General features: G+C 42.4%; 1 protein-coding gene across 1 annotated transcript; it reads right to left on the minus strand.

The window, feature by feature from the left end:
* Positions 1 to 214: 214 nt before the first annotated feature.
* On the minus strand, positions 215 to 22,449 carry LOC141796133 (uncharacterized). Its single transcript, XM_074677079.1, is given in 12 exon segments — positions 215 to 1,308; positions 1,433 to 1,479; positions 2,410 to 2,583; positions 2,665 to 2,838; positions 3,406 to 3,579; positions 7,326 to 7,499; positions 13,542 to 13,715; positions 13,794 to 15,597; positions 15,861 to 16,068; positions 21,501 to 21,576; positions 21,855 to 21,974; positions 22,354 to 22,449. Coding segments are annotated over 12 exon segments (3,804 nt in total). The 5' UTR covers positions 22,446 to 22,449; the 3' UTR covers positions 215 to 721.
* Positions 22,450 to 24,318: the final 1,869 nt, after the last annotated feature.

Here is a 24,318-nt window from a genome sequence, read left to right on the forward strand (position 1 = left end):
AATCCAAATGCACTTAGCTAACACTTTAACATGGAGCAAGTTAAAGCTACAGCTTTATAAATACATTCACCATCACATTGTGTTCATTCTGAAACCAGATCATCATCTCTGGCTAATCCTGACCCCCTTTGGAGGCCAGGGCCCCACTTTTGTGATCAGCAATAATCTCATGTCTTTAATTTGATAATCAAACTATTTATTCACTTCATTATGAAACAAAATGTACACACAGTACAAAGTCAATGTATATGAAACATTTAAAGACATCACATCACAGAATCAAACAGGAAGTGTTTGTCCAAATCAATAACATCCAGCAGACGACCTGCAGCCCCATGTCTCTGCTTCTAGATTGTTCTCCATCAGCTTCAAATCACCCAGTGAGAGCCGTTCATTCAGCTCCAGCTCTTTTTGTCTCAGTCTCATGAGGACATGGCTTTCATCGGTTTAAACACAGGTGAGAACAACTCTGCAGGTGAAGAACACTTTCATGAATCAGACTCAGACGTCTCTGACAAACTTTCTCATCAACACTTTGAAGAAAAACAGTCTGAATGAGGCCGGATTTTTTCACCATAGAGATGTAAATAAGTCCAGTTCAGTGAGCCAGTTTTCCTCTGAGTCCTGCTCTTTGATCACAGACATTCAGACTGATGTGACAGGATAGAAAGAGTCAAAGAATCAGCTGAAGTTTGTGTTAGTGCAGAGGCTAAACTGTTCTTCAGCAGCTCTTTGTGTTTGTGTAGAGAGGAGGAGACTCTCCGTCCTTCACTCAACACAGACTCACTGAGGAACCATGAGACCACAACCCAAAGCCAATGCCAGGATAGAGAGGTTCAGTGAAGGTGGTCCTGAGGGTGTGGAGGTGGATCAGTGAGTCAGAGGAGACTCTGTAGAAGGACAGAGTGCCAGCAGGACAGTCCACATACACGGCTACTCTGCCAGAGTCAGAGGACGAGGACAGAGGGAGGTTTGTTCCTCTGTTATTGTGACTGACAGAGTAACCTTCACGACAGCAGCTCAGACTCCAGGACTGATCATTGGATCCAAATCCACAGTCATCACTGCCTCTTTTCCTTCTGATTCCTCTGTAACTCACTGATATATGAACGTCTCCTCTCCACTCCACCTCCCAGTAACAGCGACCAGTCAGACCATCTCTACACAGCAGCTGAGGATAGAAATCAAATCTGTCTGGATGATCAGGATATGACTGATCCTCTCTCACGTATGTCACCTTCCTGTTGTTTTCAGACAGTCTGAGCTCTCTGTGAGCTGTGTTTGAGTCCAGAGTGAGTTCACAGAAATCTGATGGAGAGAAAAAGACACAACACAGCAGCAGTTTATCATCAGACACACCTGAAGGCTTCATTCTTTGTGAGCTGACAGTCTGCTGTTTGCTCATCAGGAGTCAAACTGATTCCACACTTACACTTCTTCACACCAGGTTTTAACCTCTGCTGTCCACCATGGTCCACCCTGGAGGAAGAAACACAGTCAGAGTGATTTTCTGTCCAACATGAGTCCTAACTGCTGCTCAACATGAAGCAGTGATCCTCAGTTTGTCCCTGTGACAGAGAAACAGGCTGAAACTCCTCTGAACCAACTGTCTCCATCACTCTGTCCCTTTTTCTGACAGTGTGGAGATCCTGGAGGAAAAGAAGAACAGAAAGAGTCAAAAATCAAAGGCTGCCTGTTGCTCTTTGGATCCATAAAGTCCATGTTCTGCTTCTCATGTCCTCTCTGAAATGAGTAAGGCCAATTCCTGCTCTCCCTTTGTTCTGTCTCTTTAAAGCAGTCCACTCTTTTTCTGTCAGGAGGAAAAATTAGTTTGTATAATATTTGATCAGATTCATTTGATCAGACCACACTGTCTCCTAGAGATTAGGTCTGTGTGTTTCTCCATGTTTTCAATCAGCCTGATGTTCTGACCATGTAACATCTGCCTTCTTCATGTTCACTCACAACATTAGTGGATGATCAGTCAGATGGGACTTTTTCTGTAGAGAACACAACCATCAGAGAGGTGAAGTGATGCTGGAGTCAACACACAGGAGAGTGTGTTACATGAGGAGGTTTTTCACAGCATCAAATGAAACTTCAGAGAACATTTCACAGAGACGTATGGTGTCAACATTTATCAGAGTCCTCATGTATCTGAATTCACAGCCTTTACTCTGGATGCTGACAGAAAAGCTGCTCCCGTCAGAATTCTCTCTAAACGTAGAAACTGTCAGAAATCTGATGTGTTAATGTCACTGTAAGAAGACAGGACAGCTGTAGTTTACCTGATCATTCAGCTGATCATGAAAGATGATCATGAGGAGGTTCAAACCAAACCAGATCTTTTGTGAAATTTGTTGTTTTCTTTTTCACATTCAGTCTTGAGCTCTTGTTGTCTGGTTTTACCTCAGTGTGTCCAGTCTGCAGAGTGGATCCTCCAGTCCAGCAGACAGCAGCTCCACTCCTGAGTCTCCTGGATGGTTGTAGCTCAGGTCCAGCTCTCTAAGGTGGGAGGGGTTGGATCTCAGAGCTGAGGCCAGAGAAGCACAGCCTCTCTCTGTGATCAGACATCCTGACAGACTGAGCGTAGAGAAGAAAATCAGACTGTGAGAAAAAGTGAACCAGTTTGACCACTTTCATTGATATAAACTGAAACCTGACCTGAGAGTTTCCAGTTTACATTGTGGACTCTTCAGACCAGCAGACAGCAGCTCCACTCCTGAATCCTTCAGGTTGTTGTTACTCAGGTCCAGGTCTCTCAGACTGGAGGACTGTGAGCTGAGGACTGAGGACAGAGCTTCACAGCTTCTCTTTGACAGAATACATCCAGAAAACCTGAGAGGACAGCAGAGATCTGTCAAATCTGATTTTCTTGTTTAAAATAAGTACCCATGCATCTTTTGGTAAATTTCAAAAAATGATACTCTTTTCTGTTCCTGTTAAAACAGATTTTTCTGTCAGCCAACAACAGAAACCTTGTGTCTTTACCTGCTAAAAAAATACTTACTGATAATTAAAGGAGCATGAATTAATGTAAGACTTTATATTACAATGTCACTTAGGCCCATTGGCCCTAACTTAATCATCTTGCTGGGAATTTGTGCAGATATGAATATAAAAATGAGCTCACAACAACATTCACGTGTGATTTATGCAAGAAAGTCAATGCAGCTGTCAGCAGTGTGAATGTGACAAACTAAACTACAGCAGAGTTTCAAATATCTGATTTATACATCCTTCATTTTTACCTTGATTAATTAATCCATGATGTCTGACTATTAGAAGCCAAAATATTATTGTTTTTTTTCAGGTCCAGGAATATCGTACACTCATTTGATATATGAGGGCCATCATGAGACTGTTTCTGATTGGGTAAGATCTTACTTTCAGCTTCACACTGACCTGAGGGTTTCCAGTTTACATTGTGGACTCTTCAGACCAGCAGACAGCAGCTCCACTCCTGAATCCTTCATGTTGTTGTTACTCAGGTCCAGGTGTCTCAGACTGGAGGACTGTGAGCTGAGGACTGAGGACAGAGCTTCACAGCTTCTCTTTGACAGAATACATCCAGAAAACCTGAGAGGACAGCAGTGATCTGTCAGATCTGATGTTCTTTTTGAAATGACTGAAACCATGTTAAGGCAGGTAGACACTAAAGAATAATGTGGCTGATTTTTGTCCCAATCTCCCTCTTAAGATCAAAGCCAGCAAAGGCCTGATTGTTAGATGACATCATGTGTGATTTTCCTGTGGTGTGGGGTGTGTTAGGAGTGATTTCCTCTGGTCAAAGCTGCTTGGAAGACCTCTGATTCAGAGGTTGTAGATAATGAACATGTTTAATATTTTCAACTATAAATCCTGTAGTGTGTGTGGGCTGCTCTGAGAGGAGCCGAGCAGGTAGAGGGTGTCATGTCACGCGTACTGGAGCAAAGCCAATCAAGACACAAGCTGACTCAGCTGACTGACCAAAGAGGAAGTAAGAGTTAAGCAATACTTCAAATGACTTTACTCACCAACAACTCACATTGTCATTCATACAGCCCATATCTCGCTTTCACCACAACCTTTTCCATAAGCCCTTTTTTTCTCAAATTCTAGAGTCCAAAAAACACACCTCTGCTTTTCCAGTGCATCCATCATGTTTGTTTACACCAGGGGTGTCCAAACTTTTTGCAAAGAGGGCTAGATTTGATAAAGCACCGATGCCCGGGGGCCAGTTTCTTCTGATGTTTTTTTTTAACCACAAAAGTTACATGCAAATGTACACTATTATTAAACAATTTTCATTGTCACAGTTCTCTTTATTTTTCAAATGGCAGTGTAAACAGATATAAGCCACTCAGGCAGATGCAAACAACTCTAAAAACACAATTCTGCCTTGTTTAATTCATATCTGGAGAGCCAGATAACATTGACCATTGAACTGTATGAAATACCTTAAATTTACACGAGTATGGTAAATATCTTTGCCTCGTGAACATTCAAGTTGTCTGTTATCATTAAAGTTTTAAACAAGTGAATTTTGCACTTTTCTTTTACAAGATCTTTCACAACATCAACAGTTATAACCAAATCTTATTCAAGATGTTATATTTATTTTAAAAAAAAGTGCCATCAGTCCAAATGCACAAGTATGCTTTTGGCTCTTCACTGTTAACAGTGACATATTCAAAACATTTAATTTCATACTGTGCATAAAAACCAATAACTTGCTGACACTAATGAGAAGGGTGATACTGAGATCTGGATTTCAGTAAAGAGGCCAGGTCTGGTTTGAGGGAAGTGGTTGAGATGCGTAAAATGTCACATAAGTGGGAGTCACTTAGTCTTGACCTCAGTCGGTTCTTGTTTAAGTTCATGACAGAGAATGTCTGCTCACACAAATATGTGGAGCCGAATAAGCTCAGCATTTTCTTAGCAAGTGTTTGCATTTCTGGAAACCTGCCTTTATCCAGCTGCCCATAAAAGTCAACAAGAGAAAGCTGCTGGTGCTTACCTCGTCGCTCATCATCACACTGAAGCTCAATGAGCTCCAACTGCAGGGTCCAGTGAGAAGGGAGAAGAGAAAAGCAACATGTCCTTTTCAATAACTGCAAAATCCTGAAAGCGTTTGTTAAATTACGCAGAAAGAGATGCGATAGCTGTTGCATAACTCTTCATTTGCACAACAATGTTGTCCTGTGGGAAACTGTCAATGACCTCTTTCAAAGCTGGGAAGTGCGCGGTGCAGGGCTCTGTTTGGGACGAGTGTCTCTGGAAAAGTTGCAGCTTGGTTCCAAAGGCCTTGATGTGAGCGTACAGCTGGCTCACCACTGCATCTTGTCCTTGCAGCTTAACATTCAGTGCATTCAGATGCTTCATTATGTCAACCAAAAAAAGCCAAATCTGCCAGCCATACAGGATCGGACAGTTCTTCCATCGGTTGCCCCTTTTCACCCAAAAAGTGTCCAATTTCCTCTCTGAGAGAGAAAAATCGCTGCACTGCAGACCCCCCACATAGCCACCTCACATCTTTGTGATATATTACGTCTCCGTATTTAGCCTGAATGTCAAGCAAAAACTGCTGAAACTGTTGGTGGTGTAGTGCTTTGGAGCAAATAGAATTGATAGCCTTTACCACTGGTTTCATAACATGATCAAATTTGAGATGCTTGGCGCAGAGAGCCTGCTGATGAATTATACAGTGAAGTTTAATAGCGTTACCTCCGTTTTCGCGGACTTAATTGCAGATCAGTGTGGACAATCCACTTCGCTCACCAGCCATGGTAGGCGCACCATCGGTAATGATCCGAGAAACTTTGCTCCATGGCAGTTTGTGATCATCAACAGCTTTACAAAGAGAAACAAAAAGATCTGTTCCTCTGGTTTGGCCTTTAAGGCTTGAAGGTCAAGCAGCTCCTCTGTTACGTTCATGTTGTCATCAACTCCTCTTAATAAAATCAAGAACTGTGCAGTGTCCGATGCATCAGTGCTTTCATCGCAGGCTAATGAGAAGTAATCAAAAGCCGCTCCCCTGTCCCCCAGTTGTCTCTGAATATCTGATGATATGTCCTCGACTCTCTGTGCCACAGTGTTACGTGCCAGGCAAACATTCATAAATTCTTGCTTCTTCTCGGGGCAAACGTTCTCCACCACTTTTAAGACACAGTCTTTGATAAATGTGCCTTCAGTGAAAGGTTTGCCATGTTTAGCTATTAACATGGCCACTTCGTAGCTTGCTTTGGTGATACTTTCCTTTGACTCACAGGCCCGTGAAGAATACCTGTTGTGAGACCAGAGCAACTTGGAGTTGCTTCACTTTTTCAGCGCGGTCACTCCCTATTAGCTTGTCGTTAGCATGTTTAGTTTGGTAGTGCCTCTTTGAATTAAAATCTTTAAACAAGGCAACAGTCTCTTGACAAATAAGACAAACACAATTGCCTCGATTTTCAGTGAAGAAGTACTGTAATTCCCATCTTTCCTGAAAGCGGCAGCCCTCACTATCAACTTTCCTCTTCTTTGCAGTCGCCATGTCAGTAATGAGTGGAGAAGAATGCAAAGCCAGATGGCATTAAAGTGGTGCTGCCGCCATGTGGTGAAATGAGGAATTACATCCTAAAGTTTTGTCATTTATTCAGACAGTGCCAGCGGGCCATAAATAATGCATTAAAAAAGCGAAGTTGCGGGCCGTTTGAAATCTTCCCGCGGGCCGTGATTGGCCCCCCCGGGCCGGACTTTGGACATGCCTGGTTTACAGGGAAGTAACAGTTTTACTGCGCAAGATTTGTAATATTGAGCATGAAGAAGCTTAAGCTCTGCTGAAGAATCTGTTAGTGTTTGGTGTCCTCAGAGTGCAGACCACACACTGTAAGATCAGGAGTGAGAAATCTTGTGTGATCTGTCTTTTGTTATCATCAAGTTTTGGAGAATCCTGTAATGTGTACCAGCCTTTATCTTGCATTTTGTTGAAATAAAAATCATTTCTTTACAGAACCTGACTGTAATTTATATTTTATCAGGCAGTCTTAAAAAGATTTACTGAACATACCAACTTTTTTTCCTGTCCCTCCTGATATTTTAGGAAACCTTTGCAAGGAAGTCAATGCAGCTGTCAGCAGTGTGGATGTGACAAACTTAACTACAGCAGAGTTTCAAATATCTGATTTATACATCCTTCATTTTTACCTTGATTAATTAATCTGTGATGTCTGACTATTAGAAGCCAAAATATTATTATTTGTTTCTGTCCAGGTCCAGGAATATCGTACACTCATTTGATATATGAGGGCCATCGTGAGACTGTTCCTGATTGGGTAAGATCTTACTTTCAGCTTCACACTGACCTGAGGGTTTCCAGTTTACATTGTGGACTCTTCAGACCAGCAGACAGCAGCTCCACTCCTGAATCCTTCATGTTGTTGTTACTCAGGTCCAGGTGTCTCAGACTGGAGGACTGTGAGCTGAGGACTGAGGACAGAGCTTCACAGCTTCTCTTTGACAGAATACATCCAGAAAACCTGAGAGGACAGCAGAGATCTGTCAGATCTGATGTTCTTTTTGAAATGACTGAAACCATGTTAAGGCAGGTAGACACTAAAGGATTATGGGGCTGATTTTTGTCCCAATCTCCCTCTTAAGATCAAAGCCAGCAAAGGCCTGATTGTTAGATGACATCATGTGTGATTTTCCTGTGGTGTGGGGTGTGTTAGGAGTGATTTCCTCTGGTTAAAGCTGCTTGGAAGACCTCTGATTCAGAGGTTGTAGATAATGAACATGTTTAATATTTTCAACTATAAATCCTGTAGTGTGTGTGGGCTGCTCTGAGAGGAGCCGAGCAGGTAGAGCGTCCCTTACAAAAAATAAATTTATTAAAGCACGCTATTAGTATACTTATTGTCATGACAGTACACTTTCAGTTTACTTTCGATGCACTTATCCCAGGTATACTTAACAAAGTAATGTGTAAGCATACTTAGATTATACTTAAAAGTATATTTAAAAGTCTGAGTGCCTATAGTTAAAAGTATAAAGAAAGTCTAAGTATACTTGGCTTCAACTGAGAAGTACAAGGAAAAGTCTGTGTATTTGGCATATACTTAACCTTTTGATCAAGACATACAAAGGGAAAGGATAGTAAGAACTCAAACTTACATGCCTAACGTTCAAGTGAATTTGGGTTGTAGCTGTGCCTATTCCATTATGTGCTTATTGGTAATTGGTAAATGGACTTGAGCTTATATAGCCCCTCCAGTCATGGACTACTCAAAGCTGCTTTACACCACAGGTCACACTTACCCATTCACACGCATTTCGCTCTCACATTCACTCAATGATGGATCACAGTTTTACTATGTTAGATATCCATCAGTATGTCTAACACATTCACGCCCTTTCATGCCCATTCACACACCACTGACGCAGCAGTGGGAGCAACTTGGGGTTAAGTGTCTTGCCCAAGGACACATTGCCATGTGTCGCCAGAGCTGGGCTTGAACCTGCAACCTTCTGATTACCAACCAAGTGCACTATCCAACTGTGCCACAATAAATAAAAACTCAAATGTAAGTATGATGTTAATTTCACTTAAGAAGAACTTCAGAGTATACTTGTGGTGATCCTGGCTGCAGTGGGTGCTTCCCAATGTGCCAAAATGCAGTCTCCTATCTCCTCTCTCCTCCGCGACACCGGAAGTACTTTGTGAGCAGCCATATTGGAGGACATTCCAAAGCGCCAAATGTGCTCGGAGGAGAGAGGAGAGAGGAGAGAGGAGAGAGGAGAGAGGAGACTGAGCTGGAGGAGGCATAATCGAGGAAAAATAAGTGCAGGCTTCGCGGAAGTCTTTTCACTGACAGACACGCCCCCTTGTGACGTATCAGAGCCGGCCACAAAGCGTCAGCTGTCCACATGTGTGAAACGTGAGCACCATGGAGCAAGATACGCTGTTTAAGTGTAAAGCCTGGCTCGCACTTCAGGCATCTCGCCCGATTTAACCCAGATTCGGTCCTCCCCACAATCAGGGAAGAAATCTGGTCGGGGACTAAAATCAGCCCCAACGTTCGGCGAAGATTATCTTCTAGTGTGAGCGGTTGACAGATGAATCTTTAGCCCCTCGATCGTCTCACAGACTCGTCCGAGCCGCCCCGATAATTTTCAAACATGTTTGATATTTATCTGGATGATTACAACATTCATTGTCACTGAGGATGACAACAGACAATTAGAAAGAGCCCCAGAGACCGGACAACAGACAACAAGGCTTATAGTGAAACTGAAAGGCTTCGGGTCAGCTGACTGCTCACTCCACTGGCTCACTCGAGCCAGTTCAATAATGCCTTTAAAAATAACACATAACCACGCAATTTTCATACAGTAGCAAACTGTTGTTTTATCAGTGATGGGTGTGAGATCATGCCATTATTGGCTGATACAGCAACAGTTTCACCTCTGTCCCTCTGCGTGCGCGTAATGGATGAAAGGCACCGCTGCAGACAGCTCCTCTTCTCTCTCCTCCTGTCCCTCCAGTGCGCTTAGCAGTGCTTATAGCAGAATAAACACATTATTTATGAACACAAAGTGGCCCCAATATAAGAATTAAAAAGGATCAATCTGGGCCTGGGAAAACGTGACATTTTTCTTTTTCAGTCATGAACATATTCATGTTAAACTGATCTAAAAGTGAATATGAATTTTCCATGGTCGAGCGCCCTGTTGTTTACATTATTTTCCTTAATTTAGTTTCTCCCGTGCGTTCAGACCGGTTTATCCAGCTGTGACGCCGCCATCACTACAAGACTGACGTCATGTGACGCTCCGGAGGAGAGGACATCTCAATGCTCATAAAATGAACCTCCTCGTCTCCTCTCTCCTCTCTTCGTTTCCTCGCGTCTCTGGCATGAATCTCTGGTGGGCGGGACTAAGACGCAAGTGGAGGAGGCAAGTGGAGGAGGCGAGTGGAGGAGGCGTGGATGGAACTTTGGAGCTTTGAGAAGCACCCAATGTGGCTGCTCTCTCCTCTCCCCCTCCCCTTCCTGAGCAGCTGCGCTGATTCCCCGGTGGCAGCACCTCACACACCTGCAGCGAGTTTGGTGATTAGGAGCGTCGGCACTTAAGCTCTGCTGGAAGGATGGGCAGGCGCCAGTAGATTCCTGCTCTCTCAGTGTGCCTCAGAAGATTACTCCTGCTGCAGCCTACATACAGCCACACTCTCTCTCTCACCAACCAAAACTCAACTAAACAATAAAATCCCTCAAACCTGCTTTTGCCTCCGACTCCTCTTGGGTCCTAGAAAACCCTGCTAATTACAAACCGTCACAATACTTACAATTTAAAAATTATTAAACTAGCAGCGTATTAGATTTTTTTTTACTATATTGAGACTGGAAGTATACTTAAGAGTGCACTTTCATAAACTACAAAGTGGTTTGGCAGTTTATAAGTTATATACTTGCAGAATACTTGTAGTATTGTTGCAGTACCAAATAAAACTTTAATATGACCTGGCTGTGTACTTAAAGTTCACTACTCTTAACTTGATAACATACTTTTCGTATTCTCTTAGTATACTTTTATGAACTAAAAGTATACTACTATCATATAATTAGTGGACTTAAAGTGTACCAGCAGTACACTTCACAGTATACCTTCATAAACTGAGAAGTGTGCTAGAAGTATATAACTAGTAAATTTTAAGTATACTTGTAAGTTTCGTTGTAGTATACTTGTAGTACAAAATAAAACTTGAATACAAACTAGTAGTGTACTCAAAATTTACTTCTTTTAACCTAAAAAAATACTTATAGTATACGTTTTTTTAAACTATAATGGGCCAATTTAGTCCCAATAAGTATTGAAAAAGTACACTGGTAAGTAAACTACTAGTATATTAATATTAGTACACTTGCTGTAAAAAGTGCACTTGAAAAATACACCTTACCTTTACTTCAGTATACTTAATAAAATGAACTTGAAGTATGCTTCTTTTTTTGTAAGGGGTGTCATGTCACGCGTACTGCAGCAAAGCCAATCAAGATGCAAGCTGACTCAGCTGACTGACCAAAGAGTGAGTAAGAAGTAAGTAATACTTAAAACGACTTTACTCACCAACAACTCACATTGTCATTCATACAGCCCATATATCGCTGTCACCACAACCTTTTCCATAAGCCCTTTTTTTTGTGTGTTTTTTTTTCCAAATTCTAGAGTCCAAAAAACACATCTTTGCTTTTCCAGTGCATCCATCATGTTTATTTACACAGAAGCAGTGGCGACGTTAGGCCTAATTTGAGGGGCTGAAGCCCCACTGAAGTATCATCAAGGCCCCCTAAATGATTTGAGGTGATTTCAACATACTACTCACACCCTCTGTGGTTTTCGCGGGAGATGTGAAATCGCGAACGACTCAAGTCTTTTGTATAGCTTTTTCAAATGAACGGTGAGAACCGATTGACAGTCGTGAGTGAGCTGTTCGTTCTGAAACGTGCCGGCAATTTGTATTCAGTAATGGCCTGCAAACAAAGGGCTGACACAGAGCAGTGAATCAGTTATTTTTGTTCACTGAAAAGCGCTGTTCAAAAGAGTCGACTCGTTCGAGAACGTCCCATCTCTCGAGAAAACCATCCCGGTACTAGGACAACTAAAGTTACGAAACAAAGCCTCTTTTTAGTAGTGAAAGGAGATAACACTTTGATAGTAGAAGCTAGCTTAACTAATGAGGTAAAAACGACTCACAAAGGACACACAAGACCGTTTGGAGGGCTGAAGAGTTTATCTGATGAGGCAGAGACAGGCTAAACTTTCATATTGACTCCCAGCGTTTGAGCTAAGCTAGGAGCGGTGGGCAGGCTTTATCCGTCTCTTCTTCCTTGTTACTGGACGGACAGTCAAAAGGATGGAGGCTATCTTCTTGTCATGGACTCAGGAGTAAAGCAAAGACACAAGAAGTCTTTATTTAAGCCATCAATATAGAATGGATATCAGGAAGTTTTTCCAAAAAGTAAGAATTTATCACTGATGGTAGTTAACAATTGACTCCAGCCCCCTGCTAACAGTAGTTTATGATTATTTATTATTATTATTATTATTATTATTATTATTATTATTATTATTATCATATTATTATTGTGATGAATATAACAATAATAATACAGTAACAATAATCACTCCACCATCCCTATTGATCTGTAGGAGTCAGGGCAGAGGAGCACAGGGAATGAGAGGGGAGAGACCTCCACTGGAAAGGTGAGTCTAAAGATAGAGTCATTTGTCTGAAGGACACTGAAAATAAATAAAATAAAATTTGAATAAGTAATATGGTAAAGATGAGATAGCCTAACTTGGTGGGTAATAAAAACAGCTAAAGCAGAGCAGGTCATAAAATTAGAAGTGACAGATCTGGTCTAAAAAGGAGGAATAAAACAGGTTAAGAGGATTTAAATAAATAAAATGATACAATAAATTATACTAAATACAATCAGCTGAAAGCAGACTAAAAAGGTGGGTCTTGAGTTTACTTTTAAAAATATGAACAGTAGGAGCTACCCTCAGGTCTTGAGGTAGGCTGTTCCACAGATGGGGGACATAATAATAGAAAGAGGCTTCCCCAAGTGTTTTAGTTCTAACTTCAGGTACCATTAAAGTCGACTACCTGATGACCTGAGAGCCCTACTTAGCTCAAATGGTGAAAGCAAATCTGATAAATATAAAGGAGCAAGACCTTTAAGAGATTTTTTAGACTAATAAAAGAACCTTAAATTCTATTCTAAATCTTTTCTAGTTACTTATGTGCCAAAATTTTATCAATCTGACTCAAAAATACAAAACTATTATTGAGTTGTCTGCGAAAGTCATGGCATTAGCCTCTATGTTGAGCAGTTATTAACTCTATGTATTGTTTTCCGTTTGTTACACATTTGATCATTTGCATCTCCTGGGGCTGAAGCCCCCCTGTCCCTAAATCCTAGTGATGTCCCTGCAGAGAAGTCACAGTTTTACTGCGCAAGATTTGTAATATTGAGCATGAAGAAGCTGAAGCTCTGCTGAAGAATCTGTTAGTGTTTGGTGTCCTCAGAGTGCAGACCACACACTGTAAGATCAGGAGTGAGAAATCTTGTGTGATCTGTCTTTTGTTATCATCAAGTTTTGGAGAATCCTGTAATGTGTACCAGCATTTATCTTGCATTTTGTTGAAATAAAAATCATTTCTTTACAGAACCTGACTGTAATTTATATTTTATCAGGCAGTCTTAAAAAGATTTACTGAACATACCAACTTTTTTTCCTGTCCCTCCTGATATTTTAGGAAACCTTTGCAAGGAAGTCAATGCAGCTGTCAGCAGTGTGGATGTGACAAACTAAACTACAGCAGAGTTTCAAATATTTGATTTATACATCCTTCATTTTTACCTTGATTAATAAATCAGTGATGTCTGACTATTAAAAGCCAAAATATTATTATTTGTTTCTGTCCAGGTCCAGGAAAGTCAAACACATGTTTGATATATGAGGGCCATCTTGAGACTGTTTCTGATTGGGTAAGATCTTACTTTCAGCTTCACACTGACCTGAGAGTTTCCAGTTTACATTGTGGACTCTTCAGACCAGCAGACAGCAGCTCCACTCCTGAATCCTTCAGGTTGTTGTTACTCAGGTCCAGGTGTCTCAGACTGGAGGACTGTGAACTGAGGACTGAGGACAGAGCTTCACAGCTTCTCTCTGACAGGTTACATCCACTCAGCCTGGAGAAGAATCAGTGTTTAGCACAGACTCAATGTTTCATGAACAACATGTTATTAATCTGTCATTGATCCACCTACACAGCTTTGTTGGAGGCTCTGATCACTGGCAGCAGCCTCAGAAGAGCCTCCTCTGAAGCAGAGTATTTCTTCAGGTCAAACAGGTCCAGATCTTTGTCTGAGGACAGTAAGATGAAGACCAGAGCTGACCACTGAGCAGGAGACAGTTGATCTGTGGAGAGACGTCCTGATCTCAGGGTCTGTTGGATCTGCTCCTCTAGAGAACGATCATTCAGTTCATTCAGACAGTGGAACAGGTTGATGCTTTTCTCTGCAGACACATCCTCACTGAGCTTCTTCTTGATGAACTGGACTGTTTTCTGATTGGTCTGTGGGTCACTTCCTGTCTGTGTCAGCAGACCTCTCAGGAGACTCTGATTGGTCTGCAGAGACAGACCCAGGAGGAAGCGCAGGAACAAGTCCAGGTGTCCGTTTGGACTCTGTAAGGCCTTGTCCACAGCACTCTGATGGAGGTGTTCCAGTGTAGGTTTGTCTCTGAATAGTTTAGACTCCCATGATGCTGTTTGTTGTTGCTCCATCAGGTTGAGTCCAGACTTGGTGAAGGTCAGATGGACGTGAAGAGCAGCCAGAAACTCCTGAACGCTCAGATGGATGAAGCAGAACACCTTGTCCTGGTACAGTCCTCTCTCCTCTCTAAAGATCTGTGTGAACACTCCTGAGTACACTGAGGCTGCTCTGATGTCGATGCCACACTCGGTCAGGTCTGAGTCATAGAAGATCAGGTTTCCTTTCTGCAGCTGCTCAAAAGCCAGTTTTCCCAGAGACTCGATCATCTTCCTGCTCTCTGGACTCCAGAGAGGATCAGTCTCAGCTCCTCCATCAAACTTGATGCTCTTCACTTTGGACTGAACCACCAGGAAGTGGATGTATATCTGAGTCAGGGTCCTGGGCAGCTGTCCCCCCTCTCTGGTCTTCAGCAGGTCCTCCAGAACTGTGGCAGTGATCCAGCAGAAGACTGGGATGTGGCACATGATGTGGAGGCTTCTGGAGGTCTTGATGTGGGAGATGATGGTGCTGGTCTGCTCCTCATCTCTGGATCTCTTCCTGAAGTACTCCTCCTTCTGAGGGTCACTGAACCCTCTGACCTCTGTCACCATGTCAACACACTCAGGAGGGATCTGATTGGCTGCTGCAGGTCGTGTGGTTATCCAGAGGCGAGCAGAGGGAAGCAGGTTCCCCCTGATGAGGTTTGTCAGCAGCACATCCACTGAGGTGGACTCTGTACCATCAGTCAGGACCTGGTTGTTGTGGAAGTCCAGAGGAAGTCGACACTCATCCAGACCGTCAAAGATGAAGAGGACCTGGAACTCTTCAAACCTGCAGAGTCCTGCTTCTTTGGTTTGAGGAAGGAAGTGATGAACCAGTTCCACCAAGCTGAACTTTCTGTCTTTCAGCACATTCAGCTCTCTGAAAGAGAATGGAAATGTGAACTGGATGTCCTGGTTGCTTTTGTCTTCAGCCCAGTCCAGAGTGAACTTCTGTGTTAAGACTGTTTTCCCGATGCCAGCCACTCCCTTTGTCAGCACTCTTCTGATTGGTTCCTGTCTTCCAGGTGGGCCTTTAAAGATGTCTTCTTGTCTGATGGTAGTTTCTGCTCTGTCTGGTGTCCTGGATGCTGCTTCAATCTGTCTGACCTCATGTTCCTCATTGACCTCTCCAGTCCCTCCCTCTGTGATGTAGAGCTCTGTGTAGATCTGGTTCAGAAGGGTTGGCTTTCCTGCTTTAGAGATCCCCTCAAACACACACTGGAACTTCTCCTTCAGCTCAGACTTCACTTTACGTCTGCACTCTGGAACAACAGCTCCTGAAAGAAGAAAACAGAAATGTAATGAATGATGTGAAGCTACAATCAGTCTGATGAGTTTCTACTTTCTGACATCAGGAAGGATTTGATTTGGCTCCTCTCTGAAATCTCTTCAGCTCATCAGTTGTGAACAGTTTGTCACAGCTCATAGATGTGATCCAAATGTGAGCGTCATATTCAGAGCAGAGTTTGAAATGTAAACCTCTCCCATGTTGTCTCCATTTCCTCTTTCCATCATGTTCAATGTGTTCAAATCCTCTTACTGCTCTGCAGACAGTCAGCCAGCTCCTCCTGCTTCATTCTCCTCAGGAAGTGCAGAGTGATCTTCAGGAACGCCTCTCTGCTCCTCCTCTGCTCTTCATCCTCATCCTCCCTCTGACTCTCAAAGCATTCTGGGTAATCTGGACTCAGAGCTCTCTGGATCTTCTTCAGCTGGCTCTTTACGAAGCTGATGATGTTCTCCTGGAGCAGCTGGAACAGAAGAAAATGTCAGGTTGAACTTGTAGAAGGTCAGATCAGATCATGTGTGACAGACAGAAAGCCTGCTGGTCTGCAGAGTCCAGCATGGAGACTGGATCACAAAGCTATTCCGGCAATGGAGTCCCTAGTGCTTTTATGGGCGTTTTTATATTGCTTAAGACGCAAGCAGCGACCTTCCTCCCACCTCAACATTTATTGTGCAGCTCGGAGGATGGCATTGGCCCGTTCTGCACGGATACGATCGTTTTTGAAGAGGCAGGAGACGTCGAGACTTGCCTTTATATCGCTTCTTCTACACATCAACTCACAGTCTTCCGTGAGGTGAGTGATAACAGACCACTGGTTGACTAAAGTATAATGATTTCCACAAAGCTTACAAAAAGTGTGGGCAACCTATAGTTGTTAGAATGTAAGGTGTCCACAACACAGATAGACATAAAGGCTAGTATAGTAGCCTATATATATATAAAGGCTACTCATTACATATAGGCCTACGTGATGAGGTCTGTGTAATACAACCTGCAGTTAACGTAACTTCAGGTGGTTATGTAGCCTATATGATGAACAAAAAACGTAATTTTCCTTTGGTTTCAATTTTTTTTAAGTATCATTGATTTAGTATGGTAGGCTACAGCACAGGTACATTGGTTATCAAGTTAAATTAATGTACATTTTTTAACAATTTTGTAAATAAGAAGGAGGACTCCCGCACACTGTCTAACTTGCAAGAAAACAATTTATTTGCGACGTTTCGGTCTCAGACCTTCATCTCATCATGAGATGAAGGTCTGAGACCGAAACGTCGCAAATAAATTGAACAGGAATGAACAGGAATTCAAAGTAATTATTCAGGGCTTTAAGGAGCGTTGGGGATTCCCTCAGTGTGGCGGAGCAGTTGATGGCACACACATTGGCATATTAGCTCCACCAGACACTCCCGCTGATTACTATAACCGTAAGGGATTTTACTCCATCATTCTGCAGGGTGTGGTTGACCATCGACTCAGATTTTGGGACATTAATGTAGGATGGCCAGGAAGAGTTCACGACGCAAGGGTTTTTGGAAATTCCAGTATTTTTCAGAAGGGTCAGACGGGGGATCTATTCCCAAATATTACAGAGCACATTATGGGAGATGTTCCAGTTGTTCTGGTAGGTGATACGGCATACCCGCTCCTGCCGTGGCTAATCAAACCATACCACGAGAGTGGTGCATCACCTGCACAGACGGTGTTCAACTCGCGGCTCAGCAGGGCAAGGATGACAGTCGAGAGAGCTTTTGGGCGACTCAAAGGCAGGTGGCGGTGCCTGATGAAGCGTTATGACTGTCACCTAGAAAACATTAATGACACAGTTGCAGCCTGCTGTGTCCTTCATAATTTTTGTGAATGCAACAGTGAAGAGTATGATCAGCATTTTGATGCTGATTGTGATAATGAGGTTGCTGAAATTAATAACCCTCAAGCAAACACCTCTGCCAACACCACAAGGGATGCTTTGTGCTCTTATTTCTCCCCATTTCCTTAAGTATAATTTTATCGGGGTGGAAAGTGAATGACATTTACTAAGATTCCTTTAATCTACTGGTTTTGTTTTAAAGGCTGGTCCAAAGAATGTTGTAAATGAAAATTTTTACCAATTGTTAGATTTCCACCCTAAAACTACATGTCGAACATGTCTGAAAGCTGTGTACTTTTTCCACCTTTTAAATGTTTACCCTTTTTAAGTTTCTTAAGCATCCGAATGATTCTGATATTACAGTAATTTTGTTTAGTATTAAAAGAAAGGAACCTCGGCTGTTTTTGTTGATTTGTTGGTAGGATTTGCAAAATGAAGTTCGACTTTTCCTGATAAAATTTTTAACTTGTAATGAACATGTGTTTAGACAGAAAAAAGTACAGAAAAATGTTATTTGGGGTCTAGAAATAATTTTTATTTGTGTTACAATAAAATGTTTTGTAAAAGTAGTTGAACATTGTTTTTAAAGTCTTAAAATTGACTACAAAAAAGAAACACAACAATTGCTCAGGGCACCTCAGTGGACACACTGAAAATTTTGGGGTTTTCTGTTTTTGTATAGGATAAAAAAATTAAGTTTTTATATCTTCCTGAAATTTGTACATGTATATGTTGATTTGTTTTGTAAATAAACACCATCAATAAATGAAAGTCGCTGTGGACTTTCTTTATTCAAAGAGACTAAATAACACCTATCTATTGCAAGATCTTTTACATTCTTTAACACGTATATTGTACTTTTAACAGAAAATTGAAAAGAGAATGTATGAATGCTTCTAATAAATTTTCATAAAACAGCTTGGAAATTAATGCACTCTAACTGATTTTTGCAACTAACAGTTTGTTTCCTTGGAATACACAACTTAATACAAACAGCCTAACAGCAAAAATCTATATTCTAACCTGCCAGATGAGAACCACTGGTAATAAAAAAAACCATAACTAATAATAACAATAATAATAATAAAAAAAACTTCTGTTACAACATCGAGTTACTCTAAAGGTTTTGATAAGACTGGGATGACTGTTGTTCTGGTGACAAATAAAGGGCATGAGAAGTGCTAGACAGTGTGCTGGAGGTACAAGGAGGTTCTTCTGAATCTCCATGAGCTCTCCATGAGCTGGATGACTCCCCTTGAAGTGCGCCCGAGACCACCTCCCCAAATGGGCCCAGGCCTGGTGCCTCTCCATGGCCAGTGCAGTGACGTGGAGGACCAAAGAAGGAGTGAGAAGGATGCTGTAGGTGTGGAGGTGCCAGCTGCTGAGATGAAGGCACCATTGTACTAAACATTCTATCCATCATTGCATAAACATCCTGTTAGTTTCTTGTTGGTCCTCTCTCTGAATTCTCAATCAGCGCTCCTCCATCTCCATTTGAGACTTCATCAAGGCATTAAGACTTTCATGCTCATTTCTTTGTCTTGGCTCCTCACCCTGCATGAATTCCTCGAATTGTTTCTTCTGCAAGTCAAAGAACTCAGTCATCAGGCTAGATGTATCAATTCTTGCCTTCCTCTTTCGCCTGCTCTGGCTTGGTACAGGGCTGCAGTCAGAGGCCTCCTCCAAAGTACCTGATAACATGAAAGCAATAAAGAAGATACGTTCACTGCATTCAGCATACCACAGTGTAAATAAAAAAAATACAGAATAAAACTTAAAGCTTTCAAAGAAATGTGGTTAATCTCGTTGTTGTGCATTTATTTTACCTTATACGTCGGGGGAAACACTGGATAAATAGGCTACATGAATAAATAGGTATGTAGGCTACATGATTAAATAAACACACATGATTTTTCCCCGACGTTTTCATCTATTTAGTTTACCTATTCATTTGTGAATGCACCAGTCTGTCTATCATAAACGGATAATTGATTCATATGGTTGACACAGAAAAAAACATGACCATAAATAAAGTCTGGCTCACACTACAGGATTTTAAAAATCTTAAAAGAATCTGAAATCGGGTTTTATCTCACACATAAGGAGAATCTTCACAGATCATCCTTTCTCAAATCTTAAGCACACTCAAACAACAAGATTTGAAAAATACTGACCAACACACACTCCAGGATTTAACCAAGATTATCTGACCAGAGAGAGTGATGCACCGCATTTTCTCAGGTGTTTTATCTGAGGTTTTTAGCGCGTTGGTGGGACAGGAGAGAGAAGCGGAGCTGTCTGCAGCGGTGAACAGAGGTGAAACTGTTGCTGTATCAGCCAATAATGGCATGATCTCACACCGATCACTGATAAAACAACACTTTGCTACTGAAAATGGCGTGGTTATGTGTTATTTTTAAAGGCGTTATTGAACTGGCTCGACTGGGCCAGTGGAGCGCGCAGTCAGCTGACCCGGAGCCTTTCAGTTGCACCTTGAGCCTTCATTTGTTGTGTGTTGTACGGTCTCTGGGGCTCTTTCTAACTGTCTGTTGTCATCCTCAGTGAGAATGAATGTTGTAATCATCCAGATAAATATCAGATATGTTTGAAAATTATTGGCTGATGCGGCTCCGAGGAGTCTGTGAGACGATCGTGGAGCTAAAGATTCATCCGTCAACCACTCACACTAGAGGATAGCTAATCTTTGCTGAACGTCGGGCCCGATTTTTCTCCCAGACCAGATTTCTTCCCTGATTGTCGGGAGGACCGAATCTCAGTTAAATCGGTGTGGTAGTGTGAGCCAGGCTTAAGAGTGATATATCCAGCTACCCCTGTTATAAACTGACATTGACGTTAACTTACCGTTTGGTGACAAGTCGTCTGCCGGGCTGACCGGATCAGCGCTGTCCGGATCAGATGGCGGCGGGGATGTCAATGTCGGTGGGGAAAGCGGTTCCGACTCCAGTACGTTTGGCTGACTTGTTGGTTTATGGCCAATTATATTGTCAACAGCATCATACCAAGTAAACTTCTCCTTTTCATCCCTTGAGCTGCCGGACTTATGAAGCGCATCCCGAGCTCTGTGATACTGTTGCCGGAGTTTCTTCACCTTGTCACGGCATTGTTCGGTGGTCCTTGTAAATCCATGGGCCGATAATTTTTGAGAAATTAAGCTAAAAATTTCCGAATTTTTGTGTGTACAGTCCAATTGTCTTTGAATGTCCTCATCAGCCCAAATTTTGAGTAAAACCTTTGTTTCATCCCCGCTCCAAAGGGAACCCTTCGCTGCCATTTTTAAAGAGCAGAGTCATTCAGCCGTGACGTCACAGAGCAGCGGCAACTTTCTGTCCCGTATCCTGGCGCGCTTGCATTCACGTCTCAACCAAACCGTGAGGGAGTCCTCTTCAATCGCGCTAGAGACCACCTCCCCAAGTGGGCTCGGGCCCAGTGCCCGGGCGCGGTTTGTTTGTATTCACACTACCAAAACGAACCGGACTTTGGGCTCAAGTGCACCCGGATCCGGGACAGGGCCCCTAGTGGGAAAACACCCTTAGTCTGTGGATGCTCCTGTCTTCTACAAATCAAGTTTCTATGGAATGAACCTGATGATGGAGAAATCTCCTGGTGTGCTTTCATCCAGAAAAAGTCTGCAGTGACTTTAGAGCTGATGTGTTTCTTAGAATGAAGCTGAAAGCAGCAGCTGTCATTAACATGAAGCAAAGTCTTTGTGTTGTTTAAAGCTCAAACTGGACTCAGTTTGTCAACTCTGCTCTCTGCTGACAAAGTCTGAGTCTGTGTGAGATCAGCATCCAGCATGACCTCTGACCTGTGACCTGTGACCTGTGAGTGTGAGTGTGAGCAGCTCAGAAATGTGCGGCTTCATTCAATCAGTCAAACACTGAGTGTGAAGAGAATTCAGGCAGAGATGATGTTTGCAGTGTGATCAGGAAACTCTTCAGAAAGCTCAAACAGAATGAGTGTGTGCTCTGATTGTCAGGAGGAGCTGTGTTTGGACATTTACACACCATCAATATGGAGTCATCCAGCTGTGTGTGATGCTGCTGGGCAGACTGACCAATGGGAGCCTCTGATCTCTGAACTCTGTGGAACAAACAGAAGATCATGGAGTGTTTCTAACAGAATGACACACAGTGTTCATGTGATAGACTCTATCTGCTGGATCCTCCTACAAACACAGGACACACATGAAGAGACATGCTGAGTCCAGGTCTTTCTGCCTCCAGTCCTGTTTACTGCTGTTGGATCCTGATAGAAAGACAAAGACTGAAACATGTTCACCTTCACAGAGAAAACACCAAGCACCGTTAGGATCAGATGTTTCACACACAACAACAGGAAGTTACCTTAGACAGACTCACCTTTCATCAACATGAATCTCTCCATCTTCAAAATCATTCTGTCTGTCTGCAGACCAGTCACTCTTTAAGGAGACACAGCTGGATCCAGGTCCAGGAGAGTCTGGTCTCTGGTGTTTGACCCTGACAGAATCACAAACACTGATGAATAAACATGAAAACTGAAAATCTCTCAGGTTTGAGTTCTGCTGAAATTTACCACAAACTTTTCTGAAGTTTGAATTCTGATAAAAACACTGAGAGAGATTATTACTTTGGACCATCAGACTGATGGACTGATCTGAAGTCATAAAGCTGACCCTTAGACCGATCACTCTGTAAGGACACACAGCTGGGAGCACACACACACACACACACACACACACACACACACACACACACACACACACACACACACACACACACACACACACACACACACACACACACACACACACAGTGATGTGAGTGCTGAGCTCTGACATGGAGAAGAGTCCTGGACTGTTAGAGATCCTGGTCTCACCTCTGAGCTCTGGTCTGGCTCTCCTGGTCCCCACACAGAGGGAGGGTTCTAGAGGGAGGGGCTCCCTCCTCTCCGTCCTCACACTGATCCATAGCAGAGCCCCCACCTTCACACAAACACAACAACATGTAAATGTAAATGTGCTTTATTTATACAGCCCTTTTAAGCACCTCTGGGTTCCACCCAAAGTGCTTTACAGTCGAAAATGTATTAAAACTATAAAAACCAATAAGTGAAATCAACAACTATGACAATAATAAAAGCAAAAAAAAAATAATAAGAAGAAAATAGAATAGAATAAAAATCTCACCTACTGGGCATTAAAGTCATCCTGAATAAATATGTTTTCAGTTTAGATTTAAAATGGCCCAGGTCAGGGACAAGAAGCATTTCTGCAGGGAGCTTGTTCCAGAGCCTGGGTGCTGCAACTGACAAAGCTCAGTCACCCCAGTGTTTGACTCTTGACCTGGGCACTTCCAATAAAAGTTGGTTTGACGATCTCAGCACATTTCCATGTTCACGGACAGTTAAAAGCTTATATAAATAAGAAGGGACCAAACCATTAAGAGCTGTAAACAAACATTAAAAGTTTAAAATCAATCCTAAAATGAACTGGAAGCCAATGGAGAGAGTTAAGGACAGAGGTGATGTGCTCTCGTCTCTTGGTGCTTGTTAAAAACCCGACAGCAGCATTTTGCACAAGTTGGAGGCGACTAAGTGCAGATTGAGAGACACCAACATATAGTGCATTGCAGTAGTCCAGTCTTGAACTAATAAGAGCATGAATGGCTTTCTTGAGGTTGTGAGGGCTTAAAAATGTTTTTACATGTTCATTCATTCCAACAAGCTTCACAGCACAGGACACACATTAGTTCTCCTTCCTCTCAGGAACATGACAAAGATATTCAGGACTGACACAAACCTTGGTGGAGCCACCAACAGGACCTGAGAAACCCAGACACAGCCCCCACACCCTCACAAACACACTATGGTGACCCCCATGATATATTAGAGACATCAGAGTTAAAGCAGTGTTACAGTCCAACCAGAGAGTCTCTGTTTGCATCGTCATATTTCTTTATTTTCATCTTCAGCTATTTTCAATCTTTAGTTTCTACTATGAGTTTTCACATTCTGAAAAATATCAAACAGAGACACAGGACAGGTCAAATGTTTGCTCCCCTACAGGGCCTCCTGACCACTGAGGGGCCCTGATTTAACAATAGAAACCACCTCCACCCTGGTCTGGTTATAGAATGGATCTTTGACCTCTGACCTCTTCATCCAGGATCTTCGTTTCAGAGCACCAACAGTTAATAAATCAAATCAGTGAGGTTCAAACCTTTTCACCTGTGGGTGTTTTATTTAATCCTCCAGAACTGCCTGTGTGATCACCAGAGAGCTGTAAAACCTGCAAACAGCTTCTTTCTAACTTTGTCTCTAAAACTATCACTGGCTCCAGGTTCTCTGTGGTGTTTAAACTCTCCTTCAAACCCCTGCTGATGGAGGATTCAAAGGAGCCCTTTGATCCAGGTAAGGACTGTTCAGTTCTAAATAAAACCATTAAAATCCACGTTTACTTTCAAAGCATAAGGTGAAAAAAAACTTCTACTTACAACTTCAAGCTAAATGATACCCAGTCTTTTCCAAGACTCTGTAAAGACACTTACAAACAGAGTCAAAATGTCTGTTTCAGTGGAGGATATGTAACATCAGCCAGAATAAAGTTAAACAGATTTTTACCACTGTCAGAGCCAAAGAAAACTTTCAAACCACCATGTCTACCTAATGGTAGACATGAAGTCAGTAGAGAGCAGCAGACAGACAGAATAACTGTGCTGCTTGTTAAGGTCAAAGATACTCGAGTGGTTGGAGACGGAGCCAGATCTAATATAAACATGAACAAAACGTTTACTTGCAGCTATCCAAGCGCCACTGTCTCTGACATCACAAACCCTCCCCTGA

Source organism: Halichoeres trimaculatus, unplaced genomic scaffold, assembly GCF_033239565.1.
Source record: "Halichoeres trimaculatus isolate MK-OKI-2021-1 unplaced genomic scaffold, fHalTri1.1 fHalTri1_scaffold_10, whole genome shotgun sequence".
NCBI lineage: Eukaryota > Metazoa > Chordata > Actinopteri > Labriformes > Labridae > Halichoeres > Halichoeres trimaculatus.